Source organism: Ptiloglossa arizonensis, chromosome 2 (genome assembly GCF_051014685.1).
Source record: "Ptiloglossa arizonensis isolate GNS036 chromosome 2, iyPtiAriz1_principal, whole genome shotgun sequence".
Lineage (NCBI taxonomy): Eukaryota > Metazoa > Arthropoda > Insecta > Hymenoptera > Colletidae > Ptiloglossa > Ptiloglossa arizonensis.
Window position 1 is genome coordinate 11,203,990 of NC_135049.1, and position 21,219 is coordinate 11,225,208.

General features: G+C 39.1%; 4 protein-coding genes across 14 annotated transcripts in view; 2 read left to right on the forward strand and 2 right to left on the reverse strand.

The window, feature by feature from the left end:
• Unc80 (unc80, NALCN channel complex subunit) overlaps positions 1-5,935 on the reverse strand; it is a 51,890-nt gene extending 45,955 nt beyond the window's left edge. For 3 of the 9 annotated variants that reach the window (XR_012994277.1, XR_012994274.1, XR_012994275.1), the window contains exons 1-5: positions 5,708-5,934; positions 5,473-5,622; positions 5,282-5,384; positions 3,912-3,960; positions 261-287 (exon numbers count right to left, since the gene is read on the reverse strand). Coding sequence is in view for 5 of the 9 variants with exons in the window: in XM_076327059.1 (XP_076183174.1) it covers positions 261-287; positions 3,912-3,960; positions 5,282-5,367 (162 nt within the window). In the remaining 4 variants the exon portion in view is untranslated. Of the gene's footprint in view, positions 1-260; positions 288-3,911; positions 3,961-5,281; positions 5,385-5,472; positions 5,623-5,707 lie in introns of all 9 variants that reach the window. The other 6 variants (XM_076327059.1, XM_076327058.1, XR_012994276.1 and 3 more) reach the window with 5 other exon arrangements.
• A 1,893-nt stretch (positions 5,936-7,828) lies between these two features.
• On the reverse strand, positions 7,829-19,042 carry LOC143155188 (uncharacterized). 2 transcript variants are annotated; one of them, XM_076327628.1, is made up of 4 exons: positions 18,414-19,042; positions 8,335-11,407; positions 8,049-8,130; positions 7,829-7,971 (listed from the first exon to the last, which is right to left on the reverse strand). In XM_076327628.1, the coding sequence occupies exon 2, from the start codon at positions 11,228-11,230 to the stop codon at positions 8,363-8,365; it is 2,868 nt and encodes a 955-aa protein (XP_076183743.1). In that variant the 5' UTR covers positions 11,231-11,407; positions 18,414-19,042; the 3' UTR covers positions 7,829-7,971; positions 8,049-8,130; positions 8,335-8,362. The 2 variants fall into 2 exon arrangements, with proteins under 2 accessions (XP_076183743.1, XP_076183742.1); XM_076327627.1 differs by lacking the exon at positions 18,414-19,042 and adding an exon at positions 15,052-15,482.
• On the forward strand, positions 11,821-14,504 carry LOC143154812 (uncharacterized). The gene is made up of 3 exons (XM_076326802.1): positions 11,821-11,990; positions 12,224-12,435; positions 13,842-14,504. Exons 1-3 carry the CDS (start codon positions 11,903-11,905, stop codon positions 14,502-14,504), a joined length of 963 nt encoding a protein of 320 aa, XP_076182917.1. The 5' UTR covers positions 11,821-11,902.
• Mlc1 (Myosin light chain alkali) lies at positions 15,130-21,109 on the forward strand. 2 transcript variants are annotated; one of them, XM_076327630.1, is made up of 6 exons: positions 15,130-15,256; positions 15,524-15,551; positions 16,889-17,197; positions 18,452-18,538; positions 18,953-19,020; positions 20,563-21,109. In XM_076327630.1, exons 1-5 carry the CDS (start codon positions 15,254-15,256, stop codon positions 18,982-18,984), a joined length of 459 nt encoding a protein of 152 aa, XP_076183745.1. In that variant the 5' UTR covers positions 15,130-15,253; the 3' UTR covers positions 18,985-19,020; positions 20,563-21,109. The 2 variants fall into 2 exon arrangements, with proteins under 2 accessions (XP_076183745.1, XP_076183744.1); XM_076327629.1 differs by lacking the exon at positions 18,953-19,020.
• The last annotated feature ends 110 nt before the right edge of the window (positions 21,110-21,219 follow it).

Consider the following 21,219-nt stretch of genomic DNA (forward strand, 5'->3'; position numbering starts at 1 on the left):
ATGGTAAAAGTTGCAGGCAGATATTCAACAGAAAACTAAATGCTAAATAATTCTTATGGTTTTGATATATAATATGGATTGAAGCAGCTATTCAGATTTGTAAGTGATAACATGCAGTGAAGCGATAGTAGGTAATATTCGCTGCTAACTAGCCGGCTGTTTCTAGTGTTTTATTCAAAATAATCAAGAAGTGAATGCATCATTGTATGAGTAGGTTTGCAAGCACGGAGGCAGACAGGCATCGGGCTTAGCGAACTTACATGATGGCCTGGCGCGTGTTGACAGATCTGCAGGTGACACGTGGAGGCAGCAGCGTAGAGGAGGTCACTTTGTTAGTGCAGGTCGGGTAGGTATAGGAAAACAAAGGGCTGATGGGATACGGTTGATAAGGAATTTGACACGACATGAAATCCCGAGAAATTAAACTCGATATTCCATAATATATATCTTGAATATAGTTTTGTACATATTTCGTACATTGTAATACACGGTATGTTCAGTAACAAGTGTTCGAATCTTTAAGGAATCATTCCACATGATGAAATAAAACAGAAAGAATTACCAAATTGTGGTTCGAGGTTCTGTATTCGAGTAATTAATTGCTGAAAATACGTGTACAAAACGTATATTGTTATATTATTAAAATATAATATTAGTAAAAGTTATATTATTACCGACGTGAAGATGTCAGCTGTCCCAAAGTAAGAGCGTGACTGGCAGTGTTACCTAAAAGACCTACTTACCTTGTAGTCCACGTAATAACTTAAGGCATCACGCGATACTGGTATAAAAGCTAGTGCTATTTAGGTCTATTATAAAATTTTGAAAATAACTATAGCAGTATCGTACGATGATATAAGTTGTTATACTGACTACGAGGTAATTGAGTTCTTTTAGATGGTTCTTACGCCATTGTGAGACAGCTGACGTCCACATGTCAGCAATAATAATTATAAATACCTGACGTCCGATACGTTTAATACGTAACTTCAGCAATTAATAACTCGGCCGTAAAGCCTCAAACGTCATTTCGTCATTCTTAATTTTTATCTTACTTTGGCATGTAGAATCGCTCTTTAAATTTTATGACATCTGTTACCGAACTCCATGTATGTATAATTAATCAGTTTGAAACTTTGGATTCCATGAGTGCAAAAGAGCTTGGTCAAATCTTTTTTGAGAACTTGACACAAAGCAGTCGTCTGTGTAACGCATTTTTTAATCACGTAACTTATGTCTGGCATTAAATTTCTGTAATAATTTTCTTATTCTTTTTAATCACCTATAGTTCATAACGTGTGTGTGTGTGTTTGTGCGTGTATCCCAGAATTGTTGGTATAATAAACACTTTTTTAATTCTTACATCAATTAATAGTTTCAATATTAATCTCAAAAATAAGATTATATTAACAGATCACCCTGATTACCCTGTTTTTAATTATGTTACAAAGGATAAGAGTTGAGCAAAATTTGTCAAACAACGTCAAACAACGTACGAGTAAAAAGTTATTAATCATCTGTACTGAATATCTAGTTAACTGCCATTGCGTCTTTATTTAGACGATTTAAAAATATTCTACAAAACTTTTCGAAATAATGAATATTCTGTTTCTATTTGCAGCAATCTTATTGTAATTATTAAAATGGGATTGATGGGTTATTTCCTTTCGAAACAAATTTCATTGAACCTGCGTATACACTATATACTCGATTGATAAATTTTATGTAAGTATAAATACATATTGGTTAATATATAAGGCAGGCTTCTAACAAAAAGCACAACAAACTTGTCACGGACAATCACGAAAGCGAAGAGACTGTGGACAGAAAGATACTTCGTCCGCTCGTTTCGTAATGGAGCAAGAAGCACGTCTATATTTTGGAAGTTCTTTGGATTGAGTTACTAAATCAATAAGATGTTAACAACATCGTCCCTCGTGTCATAAGGCTCAGAAAGCAACGTAACTGCTTATATGCAGTCACTTTAACTATCAAATTTTGTAGGTTCATTAATATTAAATTTCTTCATTCATACTTTGTACACACTTCCATCTATAAATTGCTCGACACTTATAGAGAGAAACCATAAACAGTGGTCTAAGATTTTACAGTTTTTTTTTATTTAGATGTACGAGAAGACACTTAGAACAATCTGAAAATGTAGCAAGGAACACATATTTTAATTAAGGCATATAGCTTTAAAAACGTGAAAATTTCAATTGCTGAATATCGAATGTATAATATAATACATATTTTTTAGAAACGCTTTATAAGATAATAAGTTAATATAAAACTCAGACCATAGTTTGTGACTTCCCCTTCTTAGTGAATGTAGAATAAGAACGAATAAATATTATGAAATAATATATAATAAATTATAAAATGAAATGTAAATTATATTGCATGTTAAGAACTTGATCAAAAAGCTAACGAACAATATAAAGTTTCCTTATCATCAATTATTCGTTCTGTTTGAAAATGATCGACTGAACTAATCGTAGTATTCTATCGATTGATTTCTCCAGTACTTCTTGATTAATTTTATTTCAATTATAGTAATGGAACCAATCCTATAACATACTCATTAATACAGATACGTATCAATTCCTAGGCTGTGCGTTGAAATATCAAACAGGTATCGAAATAACTTGTTATTGATACTAGTGAAATGTACTTATTTAACATTTGTTGTAGAATCACTTGTAGAATACACTTCAAACGTCAAGTATCATTGAAATCTAATCAAAATAGCGATATAGCTAATATACTACAGAAATGGAAAAAATTTGTATGCAAATAAAAGTTCGAATACATAATCAGAGATAAACAACTTTTTATTGAATCAAAATCAAAATCTGAATTATAAATTTAAATATTTCACAATGAATAGTAAAAAGTTTAACTATCAAAACGAATAAACATTTCGAATAAATTGCTTTACTACGGTTTTATTTGCCATTTTTATTCGACTGAAATATTGAGTTGCGAAATATTCGCATGAGATGGAATAAATTATTGTTAAATATTCGTTCGAATATTTTTCATTATTTTTCATATAGTATATTGGCACGATATTTTATTTTTAAGAAACGATTCTCTAATTTGATATGAAGTTTTCTCCCACGAAAAAACTGATATAATTGTTGATAACAAATAACATTGATTTTGGTGATAAAACAGTGGGAAAAATTATTTTTCTCAATAGTTACTATGTAATTAAAAATGAGATATAATACAAATGGAAATGCATAGTAGTGATTCATTTTCAAAAGTATATATTAATAGTGTATATAAAAAGTAGACATTAGATACAATTTTTTTTCATAAAAGAGTACGTATGGATGTGCTTAATTTTAATCACCTTTTGAAATTCAAATTGTACACCAATACATTATAAGGAGCAAGAAAAGTTAATTTGTGAAGAAATTAGTTAACCTTGAGACTAAACAAACATTAATCGACACTGTTCATACTCCCTCATGGAATACCACGTTCTTCTGAACCCGAGAATAATCTTTCTTTCTGTGGTCAATACATTATATTTATACAATTCGATTTGTGCAGTATTTGATAAACTTTCGAACAAATAAACCGTGTAAAGTGAAAATTTATCGTTCTAAAAATTTGATCATAAAATAATAATTTAAAACAAAGAAATACGTATAACAAACGAAGTAGAAAATTGTATCTCTACGTTAATTTGTATTTTCCATACTGGACAAGCAAGTGTGAAGTGACTTATAAATGGAAATGTGTATCATACGTTTTCGCAATATTATACTAATTACGCGTACTTTTCATTCGGCATTCGCGCGCACACACGTACGTATACATACACACACATATATTCATATTGTACTTTCTTTCTCAACTCAAGGAATATCTATAAATGTCAGAGTGTGAATTTTTACCGTGCATAATGCCTCATGTGGCTTGCCAAATTTCGCACGTATGAACGGTCTGTAAACACAAATTCCATCATTACAGAAAATCGTAACAAATAATAAGAGACATCTTACACTAAACTAAACAAGATTGAATTGATCATGAAAATGATAAACTAGCATTGCTAATAATTATAGAAGACATAAAACTGACTGCCCTGCTTAATTTTATCATGTAAAATATTTGTTCTATTTTCGATATTTCAAACAAATGATTTCCAGAAAGAGTATGATTTCACTAGAGGTATTGTACGGCAAAAATACTTTCAGTTTAGGTGGAACCATTAAGAGAAAACACAGATCATTTTAATTCCATTACATAATAAAGTATAATTTTGTTTAATACTATCTGCAATTCAAAATCTTTCAATCTGTATGCATCTCATATATAAACGAAACTGTTCATCTGTATTTCCACATCGTTAAACAGTCTCGTATTATTTACCTAGGTAGTTTTATCTTATGTTCTTATTAACATAAAATTTTATATACTGTAAAAATCATGGTCGTCTTTGTTTATGTATATCTTTCATCTTGCCGGTGTAATTGTTGTGAATTTAAAACGCTCATGGAAATTTGTAACAATAAAAAAAATCTTGAAATGATTTTCAATCGCGGAGAGTTCTGCTGAAATGCTATACAAACGAAATATTTTTCCAGTCCAAGGTTATCCGAAAAAAAATTAATGAACCATTTGCTCTACTATAAATATTCGTTAATAATTTCAAAGAACAAAAAATGTTGTTTCAGTGTTAATTGAAAATCGTGTGGATTGTTTCGTTTGCGTGTTAGCTTTCTTGACCTTGAATGACCTTGAATTGTGAGTCGTTGAACTTGTTTTAAAAGTCGCTATCAGATACTATGAACACCACAGCGTATGTTACATCCTGTAAAGAAACCATCTAGAATAAAAATATTTGCATGGTACAATGTCCCTAGTGAAAGCATACTAACCGTAAATAACACTTTGAGAAGTATTGAAAGCAGGCGAAATATCCGAAGTAATAAAATTACGCAGTCTACCCGGTGTAACAGTTTACATAACTTTTACGTAACATTCGGTGATCTAATAAACGTACTGATTGCACCAGTAATTGTTATTGCTTTGAGTGAAAACTTTAATTCCGTATGAAACACGTTCAATCGTAATCATATTTCCGTTCAAAGGAACGCAACGTTATCGTCAATGATAATAACGCTTAAAGCATTACGATTCGTAAGATCGAACGAAATTTACAAATCTTTTCAGGAAAGATCACCTAAAGTCATCCATATTTTAAATAACCTCGTATACACGACAAGTGAAATCGGATGTTTCGCTCTAAGCAATATTGTACCTCAGTTGTCGCCAAAGGAACATCTGAACTGGAATGGGCAGAGCCTGCTCCTGGAGGTTTCCATCGACAGATCGTCGTTTATCCATGTTTCTGGCATAAACGTCTAAAACCATTTTGAACGCTTACACCGAGCGCTGGAGCGAGAAGGGCGAGAAAGAACGAGAGGAAGATAAAAACAAAAAGATCCCTACCATACGATCGGATGAGAATTATTTATTCATGATAACGGTTCCCGTCGCCACGTGTTTCACCTGTCAGTGGAAAATGGTTTTTCCATTCACGTTCTAACGACATCGGCCGGTTTCTCTCCGTTGCGATACGTGACCATCCATAACCTGACCCTGACATCCGATAAATCAATTCCCCCTCAATGATCGTAACCGACTGGTTCCAATTTGATCGAAAATGGAAGCTTTCGTTACGTACCCGCGTACCCGTGCCTTCGCGCGCCAATTAAACGAACGCGATACTAAAGGATTCAACGGGAGGTGATTTTCCTTCGGCGAGGTTGTTCACACACTGTTACGTGTCCTTTGAAAATTCGAGGATCGCATTTTCGATAGGATCGGCAGCGTCGCCACGGATGCAAGGAGAAGCAGCACCATGCAAGGACAGTATCACGTGCCACTCGGCCTAGTGACACAGTTGCATCGTTCTCGTTAGCAGATATGCACTCGCTGAACGGTGGATGCACCACCACGGTAGGATCGTGAGTAACTGAAAGACACGGCAGACGTAAGCTGTTGGAAAGGATGGGAATGCGCGCGCTACTCTCGGAAAATCCAATGCGCCGGTCGTTCCATCGATCAGCCCAGGAATCTGCTTGCTGGACCACCCCCACTTTGCCAGGGGAGACCCACCCTTTCAACGGCGTATCCCTACCAACCCACTTACCCGCCAAGTCCACCTTCGCTTCAACGAAATACCACCAAACACGATGAACCGATGTTACGAGCTCATCGCTCGGAACAATGCTTCTTTGATAATTGATACGATGACAAAATGAAGAACGAACGCCATTTTTTAACTAATGAGAATTTACTTGCACAGCTAACGATCAGAGGTATTGCTCAAAATGGTCTCTTGCTTGCGGTACAAGCTTGCAAACGATACTGTCGATTAATTACTTTTATCGAGATGTTTCTCGAACTGTTTACGTTTTTACAGGAAATCTTACAGGTCATGTTCTCCTGCTCAGACCACAGTTTACCATTGAACGGATTTAAATCTACTAGAGGGCTACAGGAGTTCTTTAGGTAAAGGAAACTTTAGCTCGGAGACTCTGGAATACTGTATTGCAGGCAAGTCAATTTTGAGTTTTTTTTTACTTGGTAAATTGGAGAGACGTCGTGTTGGATAATGTTTGCCTTTAGAAGAGAGTTGTATCTTTTTTTGGTAGACTTTGGACGCAGTTTCAGTGCCTTTCTCAGAGAGATTAAAACACCTTGATGGGATTGTATCTGTTAGTCTTTCGGTGGATCTGGGTTAGGTTTGAATCCACATACGAACGATTACAAACTCTGGTCAGAGTTTGAAAATATGACCTACAGAAGTTGTCACAGGATTGGCCGATGGTCGCTCTAACAAAAGCAGTTTCTGAAATAACCGTGGAAACTATGTTTATGTGTACTGCGATATCCAATTGTCCGCGTAGTTTGCAAGCATCTGGCACTACAAAATGTGTCTATTTTGAACAATACCGTTACTTGTCTTCTGTATAGTTTACTTGTTGGATAGTTAACACTGATAATAATCTTTATTTTTTGTGTACAATAGTCCACTGCTTGAAACAAAAGTTACGGAAACTAAGAATACTTAGAAACTAAGTATTTGTAGTATCGCATATGTTTATATTATAATTTAATAATGTAGAACTTCGAATCGAACTTATTTTATTTTCTAGTCTACTAATACGATTAGGTATTAATGATAATCAAGCAATTCGATACCAAAGTAGTTGATACGTAGCATCGAAATGAATCGAAATCTCAGGTACTTGGTATCAATTTTCTATGCCAATACACTTGCAACGAGTACTTGATAGATACTATTAGGTTGTTCGGAAAATCATTTCGTTTTTTTTTTTTTTTTTTTTGATGAAAATGAAACACGATTTTTTTAGAGTGTATAAACATTTTATTAAATTATATATTCTCCATTTTGGAAAACGAAATTACTTTTCGAACAACCCAATAATATAACGTAATACCTAATATAACGTAAAGTCTCCCTATAGGAGATTGTAAATTCAACCTGTTACGGTAATGTTACATCAGATGAAGTTTACTCGCAATTTTTACCAGAGTTTATACACATATCAGTGTGTCACAGAAAATATTGCCTGTCGTTTCGAACCTTCGATTTATTAAGTTATAAATATTAGTTCATATCGAAGAATTATTTCTCAAATACTAACGTGTCGTGAGTAATCGTTTTTCATTTGAACCCTTCAACTTACAAACGCAATATTGTATAAATATGATGTATAGCGTTTAATATCCTTTTTCGAAAATATAATTATTTCATTTTGACTTATGAAAACGGCAATTTCTTATTCCTTTTTTTTTTATTAATGTGCAAGCTTCCATACAGTTTACCGTGTAGATGTTTGTCACTTACATAGATTTCTCATTACATTGTCAATAAAAAATAACTTTGAGCACGATGATCCATGGTATTCTGCCATCATTCTAAATAGAGAAAAAGTGTTGAATATGTCTTCCTTCTACTTATCTCATTAACAGAACCCAAAAACTATTATACATACCTTAATGTTATATTTGGACGTTCCTCAATGAAAATCGGTCCTCGAAAAGTACTGTATTTGGTTGACATCTCCTGTACTTTATCTAGATCAAAGTTAATAACAACAAATTTTTCATCCATTCTACGACGATTTAAAAGTAACAGGAAGCCAAGTGACCGACACTTCAATATTCCTTGGATCGTGCCAATGATTCAAGAGGTACTGAATTTTTTGCGCGAAGACAGGAGGATATACAATGTGTACACGGTTTCAATTGAATGCAGAAAAAACGATCAGAGTTACGTACTGGAAAAATGGAAAGCACCGAACACTGTCTACTCAGCTTGATTGGAGACCACTTCAGTATTACAAACGTCATCATTTCGAACTCTAATAACTTCGCTGGCTCTCTCGAGGGTGTCAAGTTGGCCTTTCTTGGTGGAAGCCAGCTGCCTATCGAGGAACCCCTCGACGTCTCTGAGCGTCATGTCCATCTCGAACACGATCTCGTTGCTGCACTCTCTTCCCTCGCTCTTTGTCTCCTCCCGGGGAACGGAACTGATTTCTATACACACTTCCGTGACGCCATCGTCTTTATCAGCCAGCCGTCTCGCTTCTTTGTTAATAGCGTTGCAAATATCCCGCCAAAGGTGTTTCTGACCGGTATGCAAATTCTCGACGAAACGTTGAAAACTCTCCCAGTCCATTTTCTCCGTATCCTTAAGTATTCTTTGATAACGCGACAAAGCGTTCCTCGTTTCGTCGGATTGGCCATCGCCGATCATGGTCTTCAGTAACGACTGATCGTAACTAATTCGCCGCGTGATATTCTTCAATGAATCGTCCGTCGAATCGTTGCTGGAAAACGTTGGAAACTTGACGCTCGAGTCGTCACTGGACTTCATGGATTTCGTAGACTTGAAAGACTTCAGAGACCCGAACAGCCTCCTTATCGTAAATTTCTTCCTCCCGACACTGTTAACCTTCTTCGATTTTTTGTTGCTTTCCTTCTGGTCGATCGATTCCTTGCTGGTTTTCAGATTCGAATCGTCGCCAGGATCGTACGAATCGTTCCGTCCAACCGTAGAAAGAATTTCCTTTGGTTCGTTCGACGAACATCGTGTTTGGTATTGACTATTGCTTTGCAGATCGCGTTGCTGGTCAATCGATGTCTCTTTATGGTACTCGTGTTTTTCGTTGCTATCCGATGTTCGAGGTTCGTTCGACAGAAGAGATTTCGAGACTTGGCGAACCTCATCCTCCTGGACACTGCTTTCCTTACTCTCCAAAGGTTTCACCCATTCGTGTATCAGATTTTCAACGGACGAGGAACTGGAAGCTGTGGTGTCACTTTGACCGGACCGTGGCATCGAGCTGGGTCTTTCGATCAAGTTTTCCAGCGAATCTTCGTCCATCAAACAGTTGAAGCTGTCAGGGCTCTCAACGTTTTTAACGCGTTTGAGCCATTTCCAACCTTCCGCGCGATCGTAGCAAGTTTCGGTTGTAGCCTCGTGTTTGACATCGGCGACCAATTCCTTTTGTTTCGATTCCTCGTGCAATCTTAACGCCGAGTCTAATTGCGGATTATAGTCACGATTAGCGTGCAGAACGAAGCTATGCTTATTGTTGTAGTATTTAGATTGCACCCAGGCTCCATTGTCAAATTGCGAAACGAATTCCTTTTTCTTCGCGTCTACCGGTTCAAGGCGGCCGTGTGCCAAATACGTCATTGTATCAATGATCGAAGCAATGTTGTTAATAGGACTCGATGATTGATTCTGCTTGCTCTTTATACCTTGTCCGTTGTCCAAACGCATCTTCGTTTTCGAGTCGGCCAGCTCCGAGTACGATTTCACGTACAACACATCGTTCAAAACTTTCTCTTTGAATTCGTTGCCGTTTCGGTGAATCTCGTTCGATATTTTACCCACTTCTTTCTCCTCGGCTACGTTACCGACCAACCGATCGTGGAATTTCCCGCGTAGAAAATTTCTCGGAAAATCGACGCTAACGACATTTTTAGCCTTACCTTTAACCTGGAAATTAGAGTTAATTTTCATTCGTAGTGCCGACTCAACGTTGGGTACCATCTTACCAGGTTTCTTTCTCAATTTCCTTTCTTTGATATGCGACGATTGCGTCGTTCGCGAGACGTTATCCTGCTCCTGTGACTCGACTTTCGACAATTTTTCAGCCTCCTCTGCTCGAGTTTTGTTTCTTCTCGGTTTTCCATCCTCGGGTACACTTTGTTCACCGCAAGTCTCTTCGTTATCGTTCTCACGCTCCGCAATCATTATTTCAACCTTTCGAGGAGCGTCCGTGTACAGTTTGTCTTCCTGTTTGGAAAAAGCGTTCGCTTCCACTTGAACGTTTCCGAATTTGTGTACGGAACTACCGGTACCGTTGCGCGTACGATTTTTAATTTTCTCCGTTTGTTGTTTCCTTCGGAGATTGAATTTGTCCAGCGCCCCGGGTATTCTCGTGTTATTGTCACCGCCGTTGGCATTGTTCGCGAATGTCTGGGCATTCAGGAAGTAGGAAGTTCTCGGTGGCGATTGTCTCTGCTCGATGGAAGTGTTTGGTGACTCGGTGCAACTGATGACTCCACAGTATTTGCAGATTCTCATCGACGGATCGCTCGAGAGTATCTGCTCCAATTCCTTCCCGTTGTAACGATCTATCAAAGATTGCAATTCGATCAGAGTCTCTTGAATTCGAAACGCGAACAACGAAGCGTTTTCGGTGTTAGAACGCCGTAGCAGATCGAAGATCTTGCGGACTGCGCCCAACTCGACCAACGGGCCTTGCTCGATGTCTTTGCACACCAGATTTACGAATGGATCGTCCGGATGGCTCGTATCATTTTCGTTCACCTTTTCGAACACTTTCCTTATGGACTTCTCCATATTGGAATTGCACGCGTAGTACCTCAAAAGCAGGTCGATATCGAACGATGAATGGAAACCTCGGAACGAGTCTAGCCTTTGTTTGGACGAAGGGAAGCATTTCGCGTTCGATTTCGCCTTATCAGCGTTATCGGCGTACCTCCCGATGGCATTTCGAAAGCACGAATGGGAAACTTTCGAGCTGTCGCATTCGTGAATTGTGCTCAAGGTTTTCGTTGAACTACGCGCGCTACCCGACGATGGAATTTTCACCGTAGGATCGATAATCGTCACTTCGACGCGATTTCCTTCCTCCATTTTTTCTTTTTTTTTTTTCTTTTTTTTTGTTGACGATACCGAGAACCGATGGCTTCCTAAATTTAACGTTGTTCGACGGAAATTGTTTTCATCGAATGATCGATGTCATCTTATCGGGGCGTAATCGAAGAAAGAATCCTTCTCAAAGCGTTCATCGTGGACGAGTCTTGTAGTAATCTAAAAAATAATAGCGATCCATTGAAACTATTTCGACGAGTCTTCGTTTATCTCGAACGATTACGCCGATTAAACCGTACGAACGCGAACACGAATAGGTTATGTTTCTCGTTTCGATGGTTGACGTTAATTTTGAGGTACAACTGTCGACGAATTATTTCGAATCGGAACGCACTGTTTTTAATCAGTTTCCATGAAGCAGGGGGATGAGAAATTGCGAGCAAAGGTCTGAACGAAAAATCGACATTATTTAGAATACTCGCTTTAGAGTGTCGGTCGTTGCGCAAGAGGGTTGCATTCGGTCCATGTTGGGATTCACTTTTAATTTACTCGACGGAAATCGATAAAAAACGAACGTGTGCAGTTTACGATTAACAACGAACACGAATACGCGAGAAATGTTCAGTCGCCCGCGAATAGGTCGCGGTGTATAAAATATGACGATCGTTTCACGCGTAACGACAGCTGCAAGTTCACGTTCTTATCGAGACGAGAATGCCTGAAATAATGGTCGAGGCATTCGCGAAAGGTCTGATTGATAAGATCATGCTGGAAGCTTTCGACACTATGGATCCCAACAACGGTAAATTATTTATTCGTATATTGTTCGCGTTATCGCACGATTCGTCGAGCGTTACGAAAGCTTCTGGACGATTCGTCGATTCCAAAAATGGCGTTGCTTCGGTTTTACGACGCGAGATCACGTCGCGATGCACCGAAATGCACCGAAATGCACCGATATGCACCGATTCGCGATGTTCGACGAAAAATGTTCATTTTTGGAAAATCACGACCGACGATAATAACCGTTGACAGAAAAATTACGTATGCTGGGCGGTCGAGAAGAATCGGCCGATGTTCAATCGCAGCCAACGCGAACGACGCTGCAAAACCACGATCGCTCGTGCGCGGATCGCAACGAGTCGGAAACCACGGAACTCATAGAGAATATGGTATGCGGGTTGCGTAACTTGCAAATCGGAGACTCGACTTCTGTACCATCCCTATTGTCTAATCTAGAGAAACAAGTGAGTCGTACGAGATTACGTTACTTTTTTCGAATAAAGAAGAAGACATAGATGATTCGTTTGCATCAGAGATCTCTATTTCACGTGTATTTAAATACACGTGTACACGCGTACTTTCGTTTGTATCATTTTAAAGGTACACGAGTACCCGTGTATTATTTACGTATTTACATTTAAGTACAGTATTTCACGTACTTAATTTCACTGGTATGAACTTTTTTATGCTACATTGTTCGATAAGTTTTGTCGTTCGATAAAATTTATTCAACAGTGTAGTACTAGGTTGCTCGACAAGTATTGTCGTTCGATAAAACTTATGGAACAACCTATTATAAATATACAAATATACGTGTTGTGTATTACACGTCTGCATCGTGCCTGTTTTTTAATTCGTGCAATTTTCAGAACATTGTTACCAATTTTCGAAACGAAAATACGATTTTATAAAATTTTCTGATTACAGATCCGAAAATAAATTTCAAAACCATTGCTATTAATCCTCGTCGTGCCACACCTGGGTCTTTTCAGACCCAGGGAAACTTTTTCATTGTTCAATTATACCGTTAGTACAACTTTTCTTAGGAATTAAGAAAGGTGATGGAATTTTTATTCAAAATGTTTGCGCTAAACGAGATTAAATTACGGGTCAATTTAGACCCAATCGGGGTTTACACAATTATTGCAAGGGATAACGTAATTTATTCGATTAACCTTCTGATTTAGTAAAGTAAGTCCAACGTGCTCATATTTTCCGGCAGAAACGATTTCTTTTGGGTTAACAATATTTCTAGTAGTTGAAAAACAACATTCGAAGATGATCAATTTTTCTAATGCAATTAGATAGAATTTAGAATTTTCTGAAGCCATCGTTTGGATTTCGGGAATATGGCATTTCGATTCATTCTTATACCTAAAATCTCGAGATTTGCGAAACTCTATTCTCGGTTTGCAAATTAATCGCCGTATTCTAAAAATTATGCGAATCAAAGTACGGATACGTTAATGCACGTGAAATTAAACGCGCGTGTATTTAAATATACATAAAATGATACACTGGTCCACGTGTTCTAAGAATTGGCCCGATTAGAATACGTATACTTTAAATACACGTTGAAAACCATGATCCTCGATTCGTATTGTTCAGAAACATAATCCGTAATTAATTCCAAACACCCCGAGTGTGCGTTCCACCTTCGTCTATAAATAAATTCCCATCTATTCTAACTCTCCACCCAGAAAAACGGGTAAACAACGAAAGATAACGTTCCTTGTTGTCGACAAATAGAAAACCGTGTTAAATTGTTTGCACAGGGAAAAGAAATATCTCTCGAATGCCAGCGCCGCGATTTCCATCTTTGTTCGTGAATAACTGCCACGCTATCCTAAATAACCGATACATCGAACAGGTGAAACACGTCGTGTGCAATATCGACAGCGTTTCGACGCCAGAACAGACCAAGAGTGCGGGTATGGCGGTCACTCAGGGTCAAGGCGACGTACACCAAATAATACATAACGCGGTTATCGAGACGACGACGGATCCGTCTCTGTGCACCCACAAGGAGAAGGAATCGTACGACTCGAGCGAGATCGTCCGTGTATCCGTGAACGTGCTCCATCGTATGATCGAGGAACTGGAAACGAAAACGGAGGAGAGCCCGGAAACCGTGGAGGAGACCGAGTCCATTCGGAAGGAAGGGATCGCAGCTTGGGAAGAGACGCAGGAACGTTTCATAAGAACGATCGAGAGCGTCGACGACTACGATCGGAGCAACATCGGTTATCCATTGTCCGAAACTGGCTCTAAAAATATTCCGCGGGACGAGGTATTGCTATCCTCGTCCACGGTGCACTCGACGTCCCTCGCGAGCAACGTTTGCCTGGAGGAAGTGACGATCGAGGAGATAACCCCCTCGCCTCTAACCGGAGAGACAATATCGTCGAGAATCGCGTCCAAGGGGAACAGATCGTCGTTGAGCAACGCCGAGTCGCGAAACCCGAAGAGGAGGACCGTCTTCGGTAGAATACGAAAAATGATGCGTGCCATTTTCGGACGTCGAAAGAACTGACGTAACACCACGATACGTTCAAGAAGCCAGCGTTTCGATGCCCGCTCGTAGACCTACATTTTGCAAAAATGCTCTCCGCGTTAGTCCGCGGCAAGCCGATAAAAATAACCGGTCGGCGGGCTTAGTCATCGACTGGCCACGGATAACGCGTAGCTCGCGTACGCCAAGTTCTCGGGAAGCTACGCGAGACATGAAATAGATTCCGCGCGTTCCCAGAGACACCCAGTACCCCCGTCGAAAAACTCGGTACACGCCCCGACGAGACACTTGTAAACGTTAAAAAAAAATTCTTCGCGATTTAACGACATTTACGCTAACCGCGCAACGGTAGGGTAGATTCGGTCCTTGTACGTAGCCGTAGCTTGGAATCGGTCGAATTGTTTTAAGCCGAAAGCCATAACCGGCCGCACCGAAGGCCCCTTGGGCCGAGTATATTTTCGTTTTCACGGCGTACGGAGCCCGCTGTTGCGGATCTGGCAGCCCCGGCCTACGCTATCGTTGGAAACCATTTATCGTAGTAGGAAGCACAGCTTAACCCCGCGATTACCTCTCGAACTGTTTTTGGACCGCGACGTTGCCGATACCCTCTTCGTCCGTACCGTGCCTCACGGGCTGAACCTCCTTGTAACTCGCGTGCCCTGATCGCCGCGCCATCTACAGAAATAAAATGAATAAATTTGGTAACACCCGGTAGCACTTCTGGTTCACGCTCCGTTCGGTTAACACCCAGTCGCACTAGACAGACTACAATGGTAAGTAGCCACGACGAATTTGTTTCCCCGAATCCTTGATACACGACCAACGATCATTTATCATCGTCTCGTTCGTTAACTGTACTTTAGATTTACGCGCGTCGCTTTCTTTCTTTCGTTCGTTGCGTCGTTCATGTTTCTCGATTTACGTTCCCGTATCGACGATTGTGAACGTCGTTGGGTAAATTTCGTACAGTGCAATCGTCTCGGTAACAACGCGCGATCCTCGATGGACGAACTCTGAAAAATAATTCGTTTCCTTTGCAGGCAGACCTCAGCGCCAGGGAAGTCGAAAGTGAGTAAAAAGAAAAAAAAAATATATATGTATATATGTATGTATATATATTTATATATGTATACACACGGGGAATATTTCATCTGTGCGTATCGTATCGCTTGTGCCAACACGGAAGTAGGTAATAAAGAGACCGTAAGGAGTTACAAAATGTCAGTTTCGAAACAATAGTGATGTATCGAGTGATATCACCGCGAACGGTTTCACGCGTACACGGAACTGTGGTGACGCAACTCGACGATAACGGAGAGAAAGAAAAGTTATCCGCGAGGAATTTAAATGTCGCGAGGGGAGAAGTTCAAAGACTCGGATATATAACGTGTGATCCGACGCGTCGTAACGAGAATATAAAATATCATCGTGTATCGAGACACGTGACGGTCCCCTGTGCGACGATTCGCGCGACTCATCGAGAACGAATTTTTATTTAAAATTCGTTCGTCGAACGCCCCGTGTATCTCTTCGTATCGTCCAATCGTCGCGTTTCCCTTGTTTATCGGTGTACCGCTTCCCCTCTGTGAAACGCAATCTTCCCGCTTCACGTGACAAACGTATTACGTAATTGCCAGTAACCGGTAAAGCAACGAGGTGTAATCACCCCGAATGGGTAGCACCATTTCAAAAATAGTTGGTAGTCTGTTCTTATATGGCTCGGCGGGGGTAATCTGACCCACTACTTCCACCAGCGAGTTCTTGAATCGGTTGCTGGGTGGGAGCCGCTGGGTCTTAAAATAGAACAATATTTTTGAACCAGGTACGCACGAAGAGCCACGCTTCAGCTGATATCAACCCAGATTTTACATTGAACTTTCCACGTTCGAAACGAACGAGGAATTTCTCGGTAATTCGCATTCCGAAGTAACCTCGAACGTTGAATATCGAGAGATCGCGGTACACGTTCCAACGTCTTCGTAACGAATAACGAAATGAACAACGACGCGCTGCGAGTACATTGTCTTCCGTATATTAAACGACATTGGGTACGGTCAGTACTCGAATGACTCTTCGAATTTACCTCCGATGGATAGAATCACGGTGGTTCCGGGATTTCAATCGAAATTCATGCTACAATGGGTCAGAGATTTATCGACTTCGTTTCAAATGTCCTTTGCACGATACTAGATACTTCGACGAGTGGTGTATTAATTGTACGATATACAATTGTACGAAATTGTGCACTATTTTCTCAAACTCGAAATAACGTGGCCGAAGGAAACGAAAAATGGAAATTTAGGTTCGATTGGCCGATCGACATCTTTCGGTACCGGTTGAGGAGAACAACGACGAGATATCGCGTAACGAGCTTTAACGATTTCTTTTCCTTTTACGCTGAACAGAGGCGGAATTTGCCTTTTCCATTTACGATGCCGATGGCTCGAACAATATCGACGCCGTCGACCTTGGAAACGTTCTTCGGGCCCTCAACCTGAACCCAACGAACGCCACCATTGAGAAACTTGGCGGAACAAAAAAGAAGGGCGAGAAACTGATGAAACTCGACGAGTTCTTGCCGATTTACAGCCAGTGCAAAAAGGACAAGGAGCAGGGATGCTACGAAGATTTCCTGGAGTGTTTGAAACTTTACGACAAACAGGAGAACGGAATGATGCTCGCTGCTGAACTTTCCCACACACTGCTCACGCTTGGTATTGAACATTTTTTTATATTCATTCGTGTAACGTTTCATCGATGAACATCGTCTAGATATTCACGTAGACGACACTGTTTTGTATTCTTTTTAACCAAACTTGTCAATCTCTTCGTTAAAGAAACGATACCTTTCAACCTTGAGAAATATAATCGCATTCGTCGGTACGACGTAAATGTTTGTGTTAAATGTACGCCGGATATTTTTAGAACAAACAGGATACGATAAAAATTGAATAGCTTCTGTCCTAATTTTCAAATATAGTAGTGTGTAAATATCCGTCTTCGGTATTTTAAGAAATGTAAAACGATACGGTGTCGATTTTTTATTACAAATCACCGCCAAGGGAACAACGTTTGCTTGCTGTTTCGCGAAACGACGGATTTTATGAACGCGTCAAGTTACGAAATACCGATGTAAATCTTGAAGTCAGTCAAAAACGACGCGATATATGTAGATCGTGTTGTCAATCGTGTCGGTTCAAAATGGGAGATTGTGCAACGACGCGAAGTCAAGTTCGAGCACGTACTATTTTTGTACGAATTTAATTTCATCGAGTATTTAGGGAACATACGGGATATTACATAGGGAATGTAAATATGAAAAATTTCGATGAAGAAACATGAATCTTCGAACTGAAACACGCGATTAAAATATAATTCCCTCGGATAAAGCAATAAATGCATTTACTTCGCAATTAGTCGAAGAGTACCGAATTTATCCGGATTATTTTTGAAATACTAAATATTATTTTCGAGAAAACCATCAATCATTCGTGCAACAAACTAATAATTCAACATCTTCGTTGTGTTTTAAACTTTTCTCATCGACTATTCTCTTGTTTCATTCGATACAGTTTCGTTTCTATAATTGAACAGATTCCATAACTAACGATAACTTGTACGTAATATCGTTTCCCTTGTATCTGAATCGTTTGAACAACATTTTTTTCATTATATACGTTACATTTACAATTATCTTCATAGAGCTAATCGTTAAATTTGACGTGATAAGAAACATAGCAACAATCGAATATGCGACTCGATCGATTTTGAAAACCCACCGTTGAATGCAAAATGCAATTGGACAATAACTATGTATTCACAACGCGTTTACAACGTACAAAATGATCATTTTGGCATAAAGTTCGAAATAAGATGTTCAACGCGCCTCTTTACTCGAAACGTGAATATTATTTTCGTAAGTTTTCGAACCTCTAACTAATAAATAAATATTACGTGTGCCCCGTTAGGTGAACGTCTAGCCGATAACGAAGTGGAGACGGTGCTGAAGGATTGCATGGACCCGGAAGACGAGGATGGCTTCATCCCTTATGCCCGTAAGTATCGTTCCGTGCCCGGTGAATAAACACATGCATCTCGCGATAGAAACGAACACAGAAAGAGTGTTAGATAAGTTGCATCAGTGAGTCACATTAACGTAGAGCATCGTTAGTTCGAAGGAAAGCAGTTCAGAGAGAGAGCCATAGGAAACGCATATTTCTACGCAAGTTTTACCAGTAGACGTGGATTGATTTTGCAGTAGAAAATCTAAAACAATAGTCCTCCACCCCGAAACCCCCACCCACAGTTCTCCCAGTGTACAGTACTACTAGCGTAGACCCTTAGAGAATTTTTATACAGCTGCCCGAAATGTCCAGCCGTGTCAGGAGAATGAATAAATCATTCGGGGCCACCCCCACCCCCCTCAGTCCCCAATCATTTGACGTTTCCACGTGTTTTGTGTTCTACAGCATTCTTGAAGAAGATGATGGTGCTATTGTAAGCAAACCGGATGTCAGTGTCACAAAAGTCGTGCTTCGTAAGTACACCCTGTAGCCTACGTCTCCATGTGTCGTCTGCCTTTGTTTCCCTCTTCTTGTTCTTCTTATTCTTCTTATTCTTCTTCGTCTGCTGTTTTATCACACCTTTATCTGCAATCTAATACCATTTTATTTTGTTTCTCCCCCACCACCACCACCACCATCACCACCGCCACCACTCTTCGCCACGCACATCTCGCAAAATATAGGACGCAACGAATCAACGTGGCTGGGATGCTGAAATCGATAACCCGCTTCTTGCAGCGACGCGTACAAAACGCTTAAGAAATTTGTGCACGAAGTCCGTGACTCGAGGATGTTGCGACGATGATTTCGCGGAACACTCGTTACGCCATACACGGTCCAAAGTGTTGTATATCGGTCGCAATTATTCATTTCGAGAATTATTTTCCAAAGTTTCGACACGATTCTTTCTATAGATGTTGCTTGTCGTTATTCTTTGACAAATACAATCGATCAGTTATCGTGTTCGAGTATTGAGCACAAGTGAATATAGCTGATTCGTTTATACTTTCTTGCGGAAATTTGACTAACAATTACTTTTCACTTAAGAATTTTGCTTATTTGATAACGGAACGGAAATGAAATTTAATTCGAAGAGACTGAATTGGAGAATGAAAAAAATGAAGAAAGGAATTAGATAAAGGTACAGGTAACGTGGGTTTCTTTTAGAAACGATCTGTACATTTGTAGTACAATTATTGATATAATTTTCTGTGTCATTGTTGAGTAGGTTTTACACGATATAGCGTGTGACGATTGTGTCGATTGTTATAAAAATTGTAACATTAGACGTTATTTGAGACCAAGTTGGTAACGAATTCTCGAATAACATACACAAATCGTGTATACATAATATCGCAATATTTATAACACAATTGGAACAAACATTACGTGCTATGTCGTTTAAAATATAGTTGACAATAATGTAGATAAAGTCGTCAATAACTATGTATGTATATAAGACGTACAAATCGTTTCTAAGAAAATCACATGACGTCATAACACGTACGATACGTGTAAGCTTATTTATTTCCGTCAATTTTAATTAATTACACAATACATCAAACTGTTAATTATAAATTACTCCTATCTTATATACAAAAGTACCTAAAAAATAGGTCTAAACGTTGACATAATATTACTCACGTATCCCTCCTAAAAGATGAAATTATAACGCGACACGATTAAATAATTTTATAAAAATGTATTATACATGTTTAACGTATCGCGTCACGGATTTCCACGGTACGAAAATAAAGCTCTGATTTCTCGAGCTTCCAAGCTTATCACAAACTGATATTGTATTGCGAATCGTCAATTATATACGATATCCTGATATTGCAAATCAAAGTTTCTTTAATGCTTATCATGTTCAATATCGCTTCTATTTGTGTATTTGGCGTGAAGCTCGGTCGGCATAGCGATTCACCGAAATCAATTATGACGTTGCTCAGTGCCAATCGACTCGCGCCGCTGTTCCGTAGATGCAAATTAATAATCGTACGTTTTATTTTCAGCGTTCCTTCAAAGACTGTGCGATAGAGCGACAGACGAATGAAGTGACAATGCGATCGCCGTAATGTCGGCATTCATCTGTCGGCAAACTCCACGTCAACGAGGGACATGTCTGTTCGTTATATTCATCATACCATTCATCCCCTGTTAAAAATCATCAAGCGCGCCTAAGCACAACACATTTCACATTGACGCGTAAAACAGTGAAACACATTCTGAAACAACATCGTCGTCATGGAGACTTTTGACAGAGATATGTAAAATTACCAATATGAAAAATCGACCGCAACTCCCAGTGAATATAAAATCAATGTAAGAACTGCTCGCTGAGCGCACAGATCCATCGTTCTTTGATCCGATTCAATCGCACTGTTGTAACGCAAGATATATATTTAATGAGGACGATGTACAATATCATATGAATATCTTAATATATAAATGTATGTATTAACATTGTACAGAACCGAATGAAAAAGATCAATGTTATTTTACTTCTTACTGTTAATTTAATAAACTATACCCCTCGTGTAACGAGGAGTGCCAAAAGTCTCACGTTGTCAACAATTCTTCAACGGGATTCGACGAGGAATATTTGTCTCGCATCGGATACTTCGGAGCGACATTTATAAAATTATTGAGAATTTTAGGAATGTTCGAAC